The 16,967-nt window shown below is 41.1% G+C and overlaps 2 protein-coding genes across 2 annotated transcripts; both read right to left on the reverse strand.

Annotated features, from left to right (window-relative positions):
- Window positions 1-3,345: 3,345 nt before the first annotated feature.
- ier3ip1 (immediate early response 3 interacting protein 1) lies at window positions 3,346-5,076 on the reverse strand. Its single transcript, XM_028418255.1, has 3 exons — window positions 4,940-5,076; window positions 4,592-4,693; window positions 3,346-3,755 (listed from the first exon to the last, which is right to left on the reverse strand). The coding sequence occupies exons 1-3, from the start codon at window positions 5,028-5,030 to the stop codon at window positions 3,700-3,702; spliced, it is 249 nt and encodes an 82-aa protein (XP_028274056.1). The 5' UTR covers window positions 5,031-5,076; the 3' UTR covers window positions 3,346-3,699.
- A 1,718-nt stretch (window positions 5,077-6,794) lies between these two features.
- On the reverse strand, window positions 6,795-15,311 carry skor2 (SKI family transcriptional corepressor 2). The gene is made up of 9 exons (XM_028418175.1): window positions 15,138-15,311; window positions 11,570-13,572; window positions 10,980-11,043; window positions 10,504-10,581; window positions 8,535-8,600; window positions 8,310-8,408; window positions 8,002-8,069; window positions 7,057-7,126; window positions 6,795-6,885 (listed from the first exon to the last, which is right to left on the reverse strand). Exons 2-8 carry the CDS (start codon window positions 13,541-13,543, stop codon window positions 7,070-7,072), a joined length of 2,406 nt encoding a protein of 801 aa, XP_028273976.1. The 5' UTR covers window positions 13,544-13,572; window positions 15,138-15,311; the 3' UTR covers window positions 6,795-6,885; window positions 7,057-7,069.
- Between the last annotated feature and the right edge of the window lie 1,656 nt (window positions 15,312-16,967).

The raw sequence follows: 16,967 nt of genomic DNA on the forward strand, positions 1-16,967 counted from the left end.
AGAGTCAGTCACAGTGTGTGTGTCAGTGTGTGTGTGTGTGTGTGTGTGTGTGTCTGTGTGTCTGTGTGTGTCTGTCTGTCTGTCTGTCTGTCTGTCTGTGTCTGTCTGTCTGTCTGTCTGTGTGTCTGTGTCTGTGTGTGTCTGTCTGTCTGTCTGTCTGTCTGTCTGTCTGTCTGTCTGTCTGTCTGTCTGTCTGTCTGTGTCTGTGTGCCTGTCTGTGTGTCTGTGTGTGTGTCTGTGTGTGTGTGTGTCTGTCTGTCTGTCTGTGTGTCTTTCTGTCTTTCTGTCTGTCTGTCTGTCTGTCTGTGTGTGTGTGCCTGTCTGTGTGTCTGTGTGTGTGTCTGTGTGTGTGTGTGTCTGTCTGTCTGTCTGTGTGTCTTTCTGTCTTTCTGTCTGTCTGTCTGTCTGTGTGTGTGTCTGTCTGTCTGTCTGTGTGTCTTTCTGTCTTTCTGTCTGTCTGTCTGTCTGTGTCTGTGTGTCTGTCTGTCTGTCTGTTGTTGTCCCAGTCTAGTCAGTGCTGCTCCCTGCAGTTCAAATGATGGTTTTATAGCACAAATTTAACTGGATTACTATGTTAAAGGTACAGTAGTACCTCACATTCTGTTTTACATTTTAGGGGACAATATTTTGAGTTTTTCTCAGTCGCTTTGGTGCATTTCTCACATCACTATCACGGTTAATGCATTTCTCAAAACAAATAGTACAAACTGCATAACCTAGTTGATAACCAGCAAAAGTGTGTCACTTGCTCAAAATGGATAGTTCATTCATGTCAATGAAAGTGTCAGTGTCATCAAGTCCTGACACCATTGTTTATGAACAAGATAGTCCAATGACTTTGTCGTGTTTTCATTGTGACAGTTTACTCTGTGTTTTCCAATGCAAAAAAGTCAGATCTTGGTGACACTGCCTAAAAATGCTCAGGACAGCACTATATACTATTTACAGTAAAGTTACACATTACTGTATTTAGTGAGGTAACTGAGTACCAGACACTTCACATTTTTACCGCATATGCTCTTTGCATTCTAATTTACTCACAGCATTGTGCCAAAGAAAACAATACACTTATTTACAACACAAATAAACTCCCTCTGGATAAATCTGTGCACCACTGTAAACAATATTACAGTAAATATTGGAACTGAACATACAACATGCACGATACTGTAAATCATTCATTCACATCCAGATGTTTCTTGTGCCAGATATTTACATCTACACGACAGCAAATATCATCTCTTGCCAAGCAGCGAGGAAAGTGTCTCCTTGAGTGGCGAATCCACCCAGGACTCTGCTGTGATGTCATGGCTCCTAGCAGGGCTGTTTGGGTATGTGGATGCCAGATTGCCTCCATTCTCAGGGATTATGTCCCTGTAAATAGTGTCTAAAAAGTCACAAGATGTTATGTGTTGCATGGACCAACACGGGGGATATGGTTGAGGACACTGTTTTCTGAGATGGCAGCACGCCTTCTACCTTTGGCCAGATTAAAACTCTCCTCATATGAATGTGTGCAGCGGTGCTGAATTACTGTCCATTATACACACTCCCGACAAAATCTGTGAATAATAATTGAATTTACAGTGGTTCTCCAAACTCTGGCTGCACCTTTTGACCAGCCTCAGCCAATGTGAGGCCGTGATTGACAGCATGATCCACAATTGTAGCCCTTATTTTAACAGGAATCCACCTATGTACTTGGCTTGCCCTTCCCCTTCCTCCCCACGTGCTCACTGTGTATTGTAGAAATGGTCCTGCTTGGTTCATGTGTTCTTATAAAGTGGGGGTACACGGGATCATTGGTCCCCCTAATGCCTCACACACTACTTCTCATTGGTGAAAGCTGAGGTTCAAGAACAACTGTTCAATTTAGAACACATGTTCAGGAAAACAAAAATTGTATTTTGTTTGAAAATGTAATGACTCAAGCAATGAAACGAGGACTATTAGTTTTATAGGGAATGACTATTCAGGTTTCACGACTCAGGATATAGTTCATTTTGACTGACATGAAATAAGCAAGTGATAATGTTATAAAACAGCAGAGAGTTGATGCTGTCCAAAGGCATTTGCAGGTTGTTGGAAGGAAATGTAAATGTAAATAGTGATGTGAGAAATGCACCAAAGCGACTGAGAAAAACTGTAATAAACTCTCTCATTTCAATATATTATTATTTTTCTTCCAATTTATATGCTGTAATCAGTTAAGAGGTTTTTCCTTAACCCCTTAATCACTCATTACAATAATAATAATATCAAAAAAACATATGTGTCCCATCACACTAACAACAAACAGATGTATCGCATTAGTGGGTCTTTTAGGGCATTCAGATAGATTTAATATGTTGAAGGGAATTATCAACATGAAAAAAAACCTCTTCTCTGCACGAAGCCAGACAGCGCTGATTAAATCCTCTTTTCATGTTACTTCCACATGGTGAATGTGAACACTGTTGTTTGTTTTTTAAGCATCCATTTTTGCGTAAATATTTTGTAGAACTATGTTGAAGTAATCTCAGGCTATAATTTTATTTGTCCGGATGAAATCAGATCTATAAATCCCTTAGAAAAATACAACAATGAAATGATCTGGGCCTCCATTTCGTTCGAATTTCTTTATATATTAATGTATTATTTATTTGAACCATTTCATTTTTCCATTTTAAAGTAGCTATTCAGATCAACTTTCAGAATAACTTCAGATTCAGAGATGATGTCCGATTTTTTTTTCTACTTCTGGTGTTAAATTCCTTAAATCTCCAAATGCATGTGCTTCAACCTGCAGACCCAACCTCAGCACCTCCTGATCAGTTCAAAGCAGAAACATATTCATGTACATCGGCCTGTGATCGTTTACACGCTCCTCTGTGAGCACCACCGCTAACCTCCTGACTAATCACATATCAAAGTGGCTTTATGTGCAAATCTCCCTGATAAACATATGCTTCTAATTCCAGCAGATCCCCTTTTGCCCTCGTGCATGTTTAGGGTCAAAACTGACGTTAATAAAAGTGGAGCTTAGCAGCAGAGGAAAACCATAACTCACAACATATGGGGATTATTAATGAAGTGGGGCACAACAGATGAAAAAAACACGAGGGATATATCAATATAAACACAGCCGAGTGGTGGAAATACCGAAGCATGGACTAGTTGAAGGTCACAGTGTGACACTGAATTTGTCATTTAAGATGATCATTTGTTGCAGAAATTAGCATAATACATATAAATGATCTGTGTCTGTTCAGAGTAATAAATGTTCACATCTACATTCAAGGATGTACTGTAATAGACTGGAGTTTATTTGACACCAGCTTTGGAGAAAAGATGAATAAAAATAAATTTCATGATACTAAATAAGATTTTAATGATGTAAACAGTATAAAACATTGGTTTGAGATGATTTTGGCAACATTGCTTATAATTTACATTTAAACACCAAATTCTAATGAATGGAGAAAATTAAGATAAAAAAAAAACAGTGAGAACAAGTGACTTCAAGAATGAATGTGGTCCCTTTGGTGCTGATGAGAACATCAGGCGACAGGTCTGTTCTTCTTTTTGCTTTTGCAGTTCAGAGGCTCATTTTGTGGCACAAAGAAGAAGTCTCTGTCCATCATGTGTGTGTGTGTGTGTGTGTGTGGTCTTCACTGGCATGTGTCTAGTCTTCTCGTTCAGCTCAGCAACAGGGGACCGTTATCCAAACAGCAACAAGAGGACGATGCAGGCAGAATTCACTATTATTAAAGGCACTGTAAAAAAAGAAAAGAAAACAGTGACCAGTAGGCATGGGACGGTTTAGAAAAAAATCCAAACTGTTCGGTACATGTGTCTCAGGTCGGGGCGTGTGTTTGGTTCTGTTTAAAACATGCACAGCAAGTAATGCAGGGAGGCACAGAGACCAGTTTTGCCAACTTGGCAAATCTCTCCCTAAATCTGGCGACTTTCAAATCTTTTTTTTTTTTTTTATCAAAAGCGACAAATCTAGCAACAGTCTGGACTTTTGGATATTGATATTGGTATCGTTCTGCAGTTACTGTCCTCACAGCAGTCTCAGCTGCAGTCAGAGCAGGGATGAGACCCACATCACTCTGCGTCCAATCCGCCGGTCCCGCCATGGCTTACAGAGTGGGAATTCAACACTTTCAATTATGAAATGTATGCAATGACGTCATTTAGTGGGACAGTCAACAGCTACTTTCCTTACTGAGTTGGCAGCACTGGAGCATCACAAGCAGACAGAATGCAAACTTGAGAGGGGCAACAGCAGCAACACAATGCAATAACTGATTATTAAATATGGTAAATACTAGATAATTAGGCTATATATTTTATGCTGATCTATGCTATTTTCAGAGTATTAAAAAAGTAGAAAAAAGCCCAACAATGTAAACCGAACCGCACATAACCCTGACCACAAAACCCTGACAAAACGGAACCTAATGACTGGGTATCAGCTCGCTTTGATGCACACAGATTTACAAATTCAAATTCAGTTTTTCCTGAGTAAAACTAGAATTTTGTGCTTCACTGAAGAAACTTGTGAGATGTTTTTGTCCCAGACACATGCAGTAATTAGCTCCACTACCTCTCATGACAGTCCGAACTGAGCGGATGAGATTGAGGATCTGGGCTTTGATCCCTGGATCATCCCCAAAGCCTCCGACTCCCTGATCAACACCCCAACCAACTGCAGAGAGAGAGAGGAAAACAAAGAGTACATGAACCAATATGACAACAAATTTCCAAGTTTCCAATAAATCGATCATCTTATTACTTTACATTGTTCATTTTCGTCTCTTAAAGTCTTAATTAGAGATCCTAGGCAGCAAGCTAACAGTGTACATCACGCCCAGCTAGCTGCTGTTAGCATCGTGTACACCGCTGTTTGAACACAAAGTATGTGTGTTGAATAAAAACACATCAGAACACTTACTCTTGCTGAGAAATCTCTCCTCGTGCAACACAGCGATAGCATTTGTGCACAGAATAGCGGTCTGGATGAGAGAGTACAGTGTAAACGCCATGCTGGCAACTTCCAGTCCTCCTCCTCCTCCTCCTCCTTCGTCTTCTTCTTCTTCGCCACTCCCAGAGATGCAGCTGTCGTAAACAGGCAGCGGAGGTCGTGCAACGTGCTGACGTGTGTACAGGCTCTCCATTATAAACACAGGGATATTTGGGTGTACTTGGTTTTAATTGCGCAAAAATCAGGTCGAATAACATTTTATGTGTTTCACCCTCACTCTTTAATCATTTCCTATATATAAAAAAGAAAAAAAGGAAATTAACTGAAAACTTAATTCTTTGTATTTGTCAGGAGTTAAGAAAATGTGGCCTTTATTTTTGTATTCTAATTTAAATGTTTAAATTACAAAATATATAAAGTTATAAATAAGTAAATATATAAAAAATAAATTGTTTATTTTGGTAAGAGCAAACCTCAATTAAGTCTCATCAAAAATTCTAATAAATAAAATAATATAAATAATATAAAAATAAACAAATATTTTTAAAGGCTGAAAGGATTCCATAAACACTATGACACGTCCTAACAATGAAAAGTTGTTTTTGTAACTTTTTTTAATTTACACATAAATAGTAGAGAAACTACAAGAACATTTTGAAATACATCTGCAATAACAGTTTATAATGATAACATTATCTCAGTAAATGTCAACTTCTTTCCATTCATTCTATAAATAAGGAAGATGAGCTGTCATTTTTATTCTTTTGACATAGACGTGACTGTACCAATATCAGCAGCATCATAGTCATCATCAACATCATCATCATCGTTCATTCTATTTTAATTTAACATTATAATAAATAATATTTTCACAATCAGCATCTGGGGGGGGGGGGGGTCAAATAAATAAACAAACACATAGATAGACTGTGAGGTTCAGTATTTTCATGTATGTCATTTTATACAGTCAGATGATGTCATCATTTACATACAAATATACAGTACTGACAGACTGATGCTTCTTGTGGCCTGGACAAGAAAGCAAGTACACAGAGTTGGCCTTTATTCATCTCTTTATGATCTAAAAAAAAAAACACCCATGGGCAGATTCACTTATCTTTTAACCTGGTGGTGGCTAAAAATTATGAAATGTGGATGGACAATAAAAAGTATCTTCAGTGTGCCTTTGAGCAAACTGTTATTTTTGAAGTTCTTTTTTTTTTTTAGAAATGTATAACATGATGTGACAATGCAATTACATCCCAGGTGAATATAATACTTTAGGTTTTCTGTACATTAAGAAGAACTATGAGTAGAAAGAAGAATCTTCATAATTGTTGAACTGTAGATTCGATTTACAACCCAATATGACAATACTGCCTTAGGATCTGTGTCCATGGCCGAGGACAAACAACAGTCTGCATGTGTGGTCTCCATTTGATGGTGACAACAGTAATGACAGTGACAACGTTAGCATGAAGTCCATCCATAGTGTATGTACAGTTGGGCCACAGCAGTCAGTCACAGGTCATAACACAGCTCCTTGTCTCTGCTTGAAGCCCTGTAAAGTTCACAAAGGGCAACCATGCAGGCCGTTGTTGTTGCTTTGGTCCTTGGTTGGTTAAAGCTTCAAACCCAACGGCCAGCGCTCCATTTTCCCCCTGATGTCACCAGTTTGTTTCATTATGAGGCGGCTCAGTCAGGGAAAATACTTTGCTACCCCGCTGCACAGAGTGCTCAGCAGACAGCATGTGTAAGAGCAGGGTGATTAACAGAGATGATAGTGATGAAGCAGCTTAATAATGGCTGTCCCATATATTCTGCCTCCCTCCTGGATATCCTTCAGCTTTTTTGTGGCCTTGTTTAAAAAACAAAAAAACAAAAAAACAACAAAAAAAAAACTTTCTCCTCCCGACCTGTGAAAAGAAAGTGAAGATTATTTTTACTGAAATCAGCAATAGGTTTTTAAAAGCAATAAAAGTCTTTATTGTTTTAGTTTATGATGTATCCATTTATCAATACCAAACCCCTTATAACAGGTCACCACTTTGTTCTTATTCCTATATATTACAAACGTTTTCACTTACATTAAAGGTCTCACTACTTGTTCAGGTGGGAGCTGATCTTTTCTTTTCTGATGATATTTGCATAAGGAATCTGAAAGACACAAAAAACAGCAGTTTCATCAAAACCATGAATCAATAATGAGTAATAGCTACATTAATTAATAAAAAATGCATTTTATAAAGAGATCAACATTTTCTTGTTTATGGGGGGGAGGTAATTTTATCGGTTATTACACAAACTCATATATCTAGGCAAGTTTAAAAAGTTTGAAAAATTCCACAAAATAAAAAATTATAAATGAAACAATGAGTTCATTTGAATATTTGGGTGAAATGAATGTGTCATTACTCTCAGACAGATCCATCTGCTGCTTCTAGACGCTTTTCTCTTCTTTTAGCTTATAAATGAGCTTATTCATTGGTCTGATTTTTAACATGTGGCTCTGCTCTTGTGTGTGTGTGTGCTGGCTTCGCTGCTATGTGCACACAAGCGTGTACAGTTGTTGCATGTGTCAAAGACACGCAAAGACAAACAGCGTCTGTCAGGCTGTCTGCCGGCTGCTCCGGTGATTGATGTCAAAGGAAACAGTCAGACAGAGGAACTCATCACCCATGAAAGACAAACTGGATGACTGGCTCTGTCTTTTGATCGACAGATAAGCAACGACATAAGTGTCCATTTGAGTCCTATGGATGGTTGTTGTTTTCAGTTTTGGGTTTAACCAATACATTTTTGGATTTCCTTAATATTTGTACACATTTTCCCTGTTCAGACTCAGTAATTATATTTCACTGACAAGTGTCTTATAATTAGCCTTAATTATGTTCTTTCCCAGAAATCATTACAGAGACGATTGTGAAAGTGATCAGTGAGGCTTAAATCCATCTGTGATGGTATGTTTTATTTGTCATTCAGTAGCATGCTTTTGTGTCATTGTTCAGCACTGATTGTAGCATCAGTCTTACCATCTGTAATTGCTGGACCATTTCCTCTCTGTAGGCGAGCTCTCGTTTCATCTGATCTTGAAAATTATCTGAAATGAGTATCAAAATGCTCTGATGAGTAGGAGCAGTCTTATTGTCTGTGTAACTGATCGTGTGTGGATTATAAAGACAGAAACAGGGACAGGGTTCAGACAAACAGGAGGAGGAAAAAGGTGAAAATGTAAGTGAGGAAAAAAGGTGCAAGAGACCTTAACCAAGACAGAAAAGGAGAAGTTGCCCTTGTATGAAAAAGTGGGGTGAGGGGAGGGACAAAAAAAAAAAAGACTTACGGAAGACAGGAAACGGTGAGGTGCCCTTCAAAGCATGAAACTCCTGCTCCAGTCTCCTCCTGAAGTCAATTTGTTCCAGAAGAACCTTCTGGAGCTCCTCTGCAGCGGGACGGAAAGGACAAGGAGAACAGACACATTCAGTAAAATATCTCCTAATATCAGTGCTTGTTAGGACTTACAGAGTTTAAATCTATAGGCTGCCAACTGCATAACTTAAATCTTTACCTTTCTCCATGTTCTCCACATCCTTCTTTAGTGGTACAGGAGAGACGGCACCTTGGTTCTGATCACCTGGAAACACAGAGAGTAGTTTTTGTTTTTCAGTGGCACAAGAAATGTGGACACTTAAGCTGTAAGTACTGATCAGACTATTCTAACCTGGCATTCTAAAAACCTATGACCTATGACAACACAGGGCCTCTGCTTGGCACCTTGGCGTCTTGCATGTAACTGATTTTGACACTGATTAATTTTCCTTCACTTCGATCCTTTTTGTTTATATTCATAACATTCCTGCCTCTTAGCAGGAAAACCCCTGCTCCACTGCCACATCTTTGCCTGCTCCTCTGAGTGCATCGTAATTCACTCTTTGTCCTCTAGGTGTCAGTGTAAGTTCATGAAAGAATTGAGCTCTTTGCTGCATTCCCTTCTTGAACATACTGTGGGAGCTTAAGACAGTCAAAGTTTAGATGGACATGCAGCCGACAACACCAAAAACTAAAGCACATCTGCTGACAGCTGTTGTAACGTCAAAGATGTGTGTTGGATTTTTTTTTAATTAGATTGACATGTATGGCTATTAATGCTTATATTTATTGCAGTGTTTTTCTGTGTAATTATTTAAGTTTGTTAATACTGCAGGTGGTCAACTTGTTGCTTTAAAACTTCAAAACAAACACTGCCATCACATGCTGTTTTCAGTGTACCAGTATGAATGTGTCTATATCATTATATGTGTTTGCACTAACGTCTGAATTGTGACAATGAGGCATTGAACGCCTTAAATGAAGCAATCCAGCACCCTCGATGTGTATATTCTCCTGCAGTCATTTGGTGTCCTGGCTCCTTAAGTCTCCCTATGCTTCTCTCCCTCATTTAGAGCAGAGAGAGAGAGAGAGCTCTCCTCTCTCACTCTCCTCCTCTCCTCTCTCCTTTCCTCTCCTCTCCTCTCTCTGTCTCATTTGACAAGCAAATTTGCAGACAGTGCCCGAGGATAACAACCTCGTTTGACAGTCAATTAACCGTGAATAGTCAAAGCCAAGGCGGTTTGCATTACATAAATGGAAAATTAGATTATTTTTTCTCCCTAGAAACAGAGGGAGAGTTTAAAGACAGTGGAGGGGGGGTAGGTGGGACTCAGAGGAATCAGGCCTTCTAATCACGTAGAGCTTCCCACCGCCCAGGGAGACGTTTGGCAATCAGGGGAAAGGTGGTCTCATTTAATTTGTTTCGTGTAATTTTTCGAAATACATTATACATTATGCGCAGGGATCATTACAGTGTGTGTGTGTGTGTGTGTGTGTGTAGGGGTTGAGGGAATGGGGGGGTAGATATAAATGTTGGCACAGATGTCATAAAGCACTTTTAATGTCTTCCTGACAGATATAAAAAGGCAATAAGCTGTGATCTTTTTCAAACGGGGAAGGGTTTTTTTGCGCTGAGAAAGGAGAAAAAAGGCAATTATGTTGACGGCGATATGGGTCTGGGATGGAGATTGCCAGCGCGGCTGCTTATCTCTGAGCTGATGTTTTCTTGTTGAACTATAACGGCCCCCCTAAGAGTAACGGCGCCTGGCGACAAATGCTGCTAAAGAGAGCGGCCGTGGCAGAGCGGCCACAGAAGCAGCTTTCCACTGCTGTTTCATCTCACTGTGTATTTATATAAATCCCTCAACTCACCAACTGAGAGGAAGAGGAAGATGAAGGTGGATAAAGACTGAGGAGCTTCCCCTCACTGCTTTGTGTGTTAAAACAAAGATCACTGTATCTCATTCATATTTTTATACATATTTATTTCCTTGAGTTTAACGATGACCTCAGATTGTCCTGCAAACTCCTTCAGAGTAAAAACAAAGGCAGACGCTAAACCAATGATGCTAAAAATGGTACTTCTACCTCTCCCTAATTTCACTTTTTATTGTTTGTCGTTTTCCATCGGACTGCAGCTGCTCAAACAGAAAAACATATGTGAGTACCTGAGCTCTCCCTCCAGTAGTCCGGCGCTGTCGTCTCGCTCTCGGACACAAAGAAACTATTCTGCTCTTTGTTTTCATCTGGGAGAACGACGAGAGAGAGACAGACAGGAAGAGAGATTCAGTAAGGCCCATTGGCTGAGCTGGTTATCCGGACACATGGAGATAACTAAGTGTACGCATCGTGTGTGTGTGTGTGTGTGTGTGTGTGTGTTTTCGTCAATACACTGGAGACATTTTCCTCAGTAAAAAGGGTCAGGGTGGGAGATGAGGGGAGCAAATGAAACGTCACAGGAATATGAGGCTCGCAGGGACACGGGGACACAATAAAACCACTCACTCAGACAATAAATGAAACAAACATGCTATAATACAACTGAGTCAGACGTCTGATGAAACAGATAGTGTGTAACAGTTCGTAGGAATAGATTGTGTACTGCTATTTGGTGAAAAAAAGTGTTTTGAAAGACTGAACTCACCAGAGATGCTGGAACTGTCTTTGGTCACGTATGCAGGTAGTCCTTCATCTCTGTTTTTGTGGGCCTGCAACACAAGTCAATATGCATTAACATGCTATGCATTGTATAGTACTTTAATAACACAACAGATTAACCCATAAAATTGAGTTAGTTTCACTTTTTGACTTAGGCACCAAATACGTTTTTATGGTCATTTTCATGTGTACAATTCTGCATACATAATCTCCCTGACTTAATCTCCCTCTAAAAGTGAGCATGTCACCTTAGATAATTCAAAATGCTCCTCATAACTCTAACCCCACCCCCACCCACCCACTCACCCACCCTCAGAGGCCTGCTATAATGTGGGAGTCGACAGGTTAAAGATTAGAGTTGCCCTAACAGGCTGGGGTGACAGAGGGAGAGCAAACACATTGTGGCCATTAAACAATCCACGCCTGGGCCTATTAGCAGGGATCAGAGTGGGGTGACTGTTTCAATTTCTACAGGGAGAAACTGGCGTATCAATCTGCTTATGCAGATCACACCACTGCCTGACTGCAGCACCATTTAAATAATAATTAGCTAAAGTGGCCTGTGGGGATATTTACGTTTTTGTAAGCTGTGTCCTCTCGGTGAGGTGGGGTAGAGCTGGAGAGAGGCAGGCTGGCAGGAGGGGATGCAGGAAGGCTGGGGGGCTCCTGCTGGATGGGATCTGAGGAGGATCGAGGGGAGGAGCTGGGATACATGGCACCGTTCCCTCTGTCCTTCCCCCTGTCCTCTCCGGTGCTGTCGCTCAGCGCAGGGAGGTACAGGTTGCTTTGAGTCTGTGGAGGCCTGTTCGTGAAGCTCCTCTCCTCCTCCTCCTCCTGCTTGGATGACTCCACGTCCACTTCTCCTTCTTCCTCACTCTCTACTCCATCAGCTTCACCATCGCCTCCGCTTTCACTTCCATAACTACAGCTGCTTGTGGGAGATAGTCGCTGGTGTCGATCCGGCCCAGTGACCACAACCCCAAAGTCTTCGTCTGTTGCCCCAGTGACACCTCCACCGTTGCTGTGGAGTTTGGCGATGCTCTCTGCATCCTTTATGACGGGACGGAAGGCAGAGCCGTAAGTCGGCTTCCTTGTCTGGAGGGTTGGGGCGTCCAATAGTTTGAGCCAGCCTTCTGATGTCACAGGTCGAAGGTCTGGGGTAACAGTTGTGCACTCTGGGTCAAACAGCCCGGATCTGGGTGTGGTTGTCCCGCTGGTAGGGGCCATAGTGGCACTGACACCATTTCCATTGCCACTTGCAGCTGCAGAGTCACTGGGGTCTGAGAGGTCCAGGAAGGCCTGTCTGAGAGAGGGGTTGTCTGCCAGGGAGGAGAGGGTGCTGGGCTGAGGCTGGAGGTAGGTCGGAACAGGGATTCCTCCTGCTGCCCTTGGTGGCCAAAACATGCAGAAAGGAGGATAAAAAGTGTCTTTGCGGCCAGGCCATAAAAGACCCGACAAGCCCGCTCCTTTCTGCCCAGCTGAAACATCACTGTCCTCTTTTTTCTGCGGGCATAGGCCAAACGCTGGAAAGGGATAAGGGGAGGGGAAGAGAGATGTGGGGGGGAATTTCTGCAGCATGCCGAAGCCTTTGCTTGGGACGGGGATCACAGGGTAGCTACGAGGTGTCTTACGTGGAGACAGACTGCCTCCATCCAGATCGTCCTCATCATCAAAGCGGGGTCTTTTCTGAGAACCCAGGTCACGCCCAATCATGTGAGGCACCACTGAACCCTGGAGAGACTTCATAGGGTCCATGGAGGAACACTGGGCCGAGGAGGGCAGCGCTCTCTTTCGGCTGCCTCCGTTGAACATTGCTTTGACGTCTTCCCATGCATAAATTAACTCATTTGGTGGGTGTTTGTCAGATAGTTTTAGGTGTCTGCGCCAGGAGTTAAAGTTTGCAGCGTCGGGCTGGGTGTACTTGGCGTCTGGTGTGCGGTGGGAATGGAAAATAAACTTATTTGGTGAGAAATACATGTTGCAGAAGGAGCACTTAATGCATTTGGCCCTGGAGCTGTTGTATCGTGCTGGGATAAAGTTACCACGGCAACCCCAAGCACACTCATGTGATACGTCAAAGGCGAAGTTATCGGGCAGTTTCGGTGGCGAGTTCTCTCCAAGGAAAGACTTGCACAGGCGCTCAGCTTCACGCTTGGTGATCATGCCGCAGCGGCGTGACGAGATGGGCATGGCACCAGCCCTGCGGAGGATCTCCAGCTGGACTGGAGTGCACTGGACACAGGTGATGCCCAGTGCCACCCGACGATTATGAATCTCATTATAACTGTAGTTCTTGAGGAGTGTGTTGGAAATCTGTGCCAAGCAAAGTCTCTCCTTCTCATCAATAACCAGTGATACAATAGGAACGCCGTACAGGATGACCTGGCCGACCTGATTTGGTTTGAGGGGTGAGGAGACAGAAGAAGGAGAGGATGAGGAGGAGGAGTGATGATGGGTGGGCCTGGGTGGAGTCAGGGGCTCCTGTTGATACGGGCCTGTTGAGCTTGTCATTATGATATCATTAGAGCTTGAAAGATGAGTTTTGTCCATACTTGGAAGAAAACTGGTTGTAGAGAAACCTGTATGAAAATAAAGAAAAAAGAGATAAATGAGTTTATTATTTAAAAAAAAAATATTTAAAAAAAAAAAACCTTTGGTAGAGTATACACACTGATAAAATACCATGTTAATGTTCTTAGAAATATTTGAACAATTTATTAAAATATTAAAATAAAAAAATAATTCTAGATCTAGATCTTCTAGATTCTAAATGTTTGTTTTTTCATTTACATTTTACATTTTTAGACATAATTTGTTAGAATTCTCTAACATGAGTAAAAATAAATACATAAAATGTCACCTGTACTTTAAAAAAATTACAGCAAAAAATGTATAAACTGAATTAATATACTGAATATCAATAAAGTATTTGGTTGACAGGAAATAATGTTTTTTTAAAAACACAATGCTTTTGTTGCTCATATGCATTTGAATATTATTGAAACAAAAGTCAGTGTATTACTCTTTATTCAGCGCTCCAAAGTGTGATTGCCTGTGTGTGTTTTCAACAACAGCTATGCAGAGAGTTATAAAACTCCCTGTTACTGTAATATTAACCAAAGATTTTCTAGAACACACACATGTGAAAATATCTGTAACATTAATGTGAGAAAAACACACAACTTCTGTCAGTTTGGCTGCAGTCACTATGAATGGCTGGCTGTGGCACTCTGGGATGGCAGCGCACAGGTGTAATGCGTTAGTACGGTTTTGTTAGTATTAGTTTATAGGGCCTACCTATTTCAAAATCTACTGACAGCGTCAGAAAATTAAAGAACGGTGTGTCAAAATGAAAGTATATATACTTAGTGGAAATTTCATTGAATGTATTCTGCTATATTTTTCACCAAATTAAACTTAAACACTTTCATTTACAATGTTTTTTTTTAAATTTCTTTTTTAATATCACTTCGATATTTTGATGCAAACTTTATGCCTATATGTTATATATGTTATTTATGTATTATTATTACACAATTCTTTTATGCATTATGGTTGCGTTACAAATAAAAAAACACAAACTCTTCCATACGAGATTTGTCAGTTTGTCCATTGTTTTTTTTCATATAATTAAGACATTACTACAATTAAGAATTTTTAACACCTGCATATTCAAAAAACCATTACAACCATTACAAATGAAAACACGGGCTTTACAAGCACACGGATCCAGAAATCTAAAACCATATATTACTGCACAGGATCCACATATTACACACATATTCTGTCATATGTAGCCTATCTTTGTCATTTTATTGCCGCTCGGCGCAAGCTTTATTTTTAGCAAAAATCTCCCTGCGGCCTGCTGTAAACGAGCCTGCAGGCGACGTGGCCAGGCGAACTTTTATGGAACAATATTAACAACCAGATCTAACTGTGGTAGCCGTAAAGGATAATAATAATAATAATATCATTATTATTATTATTATTATTATTAATAATAATGATAATAATAATAATAGAGTTATTTCCGGATGGAGATGCAACGGAATGTGACATTTTGTTTCCAGTCATTGCGCTAACACATTTGCTACATTACACACAGTTTCACAAACTTCAGTAGAACTGGTGACGCCGCTCTTACCTCTGACTTGTGGGAATAATCCCAAAACGCGTCAAAAATGTCCCCGTCAAAAGAAAGATCGATTCCTCCTGCGCAGCTTTGAATGAGTCATTTTTATCTGGGAAACACAGAGTGAGATATCCGGGAAACACGTGCAGATGCTGCCGCTCTGTTGTGGTTTCTCTGACTGCGGAACGATGCTGCGCGTGAGATGTGAGTAAACTGCGGCGCTCGCGCCGGCTTTATTCCCTTTTCAGAGACACGCGCTCCGTCCTAATCCCTCTCTCTCTCTCCCTCTCTCTCTCTCTCGCTCTCTCGACCGCACACCTGCCTTGAGTTTGATTGGCGTTTGGCGCGAGCTCAGCCCACCATCCGGGACGCACGCACCTCCATATACACAAACACGCTCTTCACCCCCCCCCCCCTCCTTCACGCGCTGCTCTGTGCTGGACCGTCTGAATGACGCTGGAAAAGTCACGCATTCGCGCGTGCACGCGCATGCCTCTTGGGTCCCGCACAATGAACCTTTAACAGCTATGACAACAACCTAAAATTTCAAATTGAACACAATTTAGCCACTCTATTAGTGACCTAATGAATATTCATTTGAAATTAATTTGACATTTCCACACTTCTCATAAGTACAGTATACAGGCTGCCGCCATCAGATGTGTGTCTGCTGGTCTACTGCACATTGCACCCTGAGTTGCAAATTAATTACCAGCAAACTGATGTTAAAAGTGACTGCTGGCAGCAGAAGAGACTGCAGGCATTTGTGATGTGGCTTTTAAACACAGACACAGTGTGGAGTAAAACATTAGCCTGACCGTAGGGGCCAGAAGAAAGGAAAAATAAAAAGCTGAGACAGCAGACAGACAAGCAGGCAGAGAGAGAGAGAGGCAGTCTGGGGATCAGAGTAATGTCTGTCAGTGCAGCTGATACCCACATTCAAGGCTGAGAAGGCTTTTGGAAACACGACTCTCTATACATGTGCAGGTTGGTTCCCAGGAGATAAAAGGCAGCAGGAAGCACACTGTAGCCTAGGCTCACGGCTAGCAGGCGCTGCTATAAAAGGCAGCAACAATACACCTGAACAGGGCCCTCCAAAATCTTCAGTGGATTATTTTATTTAACAAAACGAGGGATCGGTGTGTTCTCTGGAGAGGGGGGAGACTCCGTACCACACCCCTGCACTGAGCACTTAGAGTGACCGAGCATAGTGATGCTCAAGCATTACACAGGCCTGACAATAGGAAGTCCTGCATTATATTAACTGCTTCACTTTTATCAACACCTAATGTCTGAGAGGATGACTGCACACGGAGAAGTCTGCTACCAAATATTGACTGATCATTGTGGGCTATAGGGTACAATAACAAAGTTGCAGCCATGACACAGAAAGAACATATATAACAGACAGTGGCTGTCCTTTAGGAACTCATAATCCTAACACAGATACTAAGAGAGCAGAGTTTACAGTGGTCTTTTGTCCAACACATGCACCGTAAACAACTTTGACACATTTTCACACAGTCCTGCTTGCAGAATAAAATAATATATAATAATACATATATGGGAAATAAAACAAACAGGGATGGAGTGAAGCACCTCTTTTCAGTCTGTGACCCCAACATGGTGGACTTCTCTTTATTTTTTTCTTTCATTTCTTTGCAAAAATACAAAGAAACAACAACTATTTTACAATTTACAACAACCACTTATTTTTCTACAGACTCTAAAGAAGATTATTGATTAATACCACTGAAACTATAAAAGACTGAAAGTTAAGGAAAGCTATCTTTAACCAACCCTTAACTTCTTTGTGCATTTTACATGGTATCTGTCTGAGCA

This window comes from Parambassis ranga, chromosome 12 (genome assembly GCF_900634625.1).
Source record: "Parambassis ranga chromosome 12, fParRan2.1, whole genome shotgun sequence".
Lineage (NCBI taxonomy): Eukaryota > Metazoa > Chordata > Actinopteri > Ambassidae > Parambassis > Parambassis ranga.

What these genes read in the sequence shown, in the direction of transcription:
- skor2 (XM_028418175.1), bottom strand. Translation starts at nt 13,543, where the DNA reads ATGGACAAAACTCATCTTTCAAGCTCTAATGATATCATAATGACAAGC. An exon ending in CTACTGGAGGGAGAGCTCAG is followed by an intron (nt 8,601 to 10,503) that starts GTACTCACATAT and finishes CTGTGTTTCCAG; the next exon opens with GTGATCAGAACCAAGGTGCC. An exon ending in TGGTCCAGCAATTACAGATG is followed by an intron (nt 7,127 to 8,001) that starts GTAAGACTGATG and finishes TGTGTCTTTCAG; the next exon opens with ATTCCTTATGCAAATATCAT.
- ier3ip1 (XM_028418255.1), bottom strand. Translation starts at nt 5,030, where the DNA reads ATGGCGTTTACACTGTACTCTCTCATCCAGACCGCTATTCTGTGCACA. An exon ending in GGAGAGATTTCTCAGCAAGA is followed by an intron (nt 4,694 to 4,939) that starts GTAAGTGTTCTG and finishes CTCTCTCTGCAG; the next exon opens with TTGGTTGGGGTGTTGATCAG. An exon ending in AGTTCGGACTGTCATGAGAG is followed by an intron (nt 3,756 to 4,591) that starts GTAGTGGAGCTA and finishes CTTTTTTTACAG; the next exon opens with TGCCTTTAATAATAGTGAAT.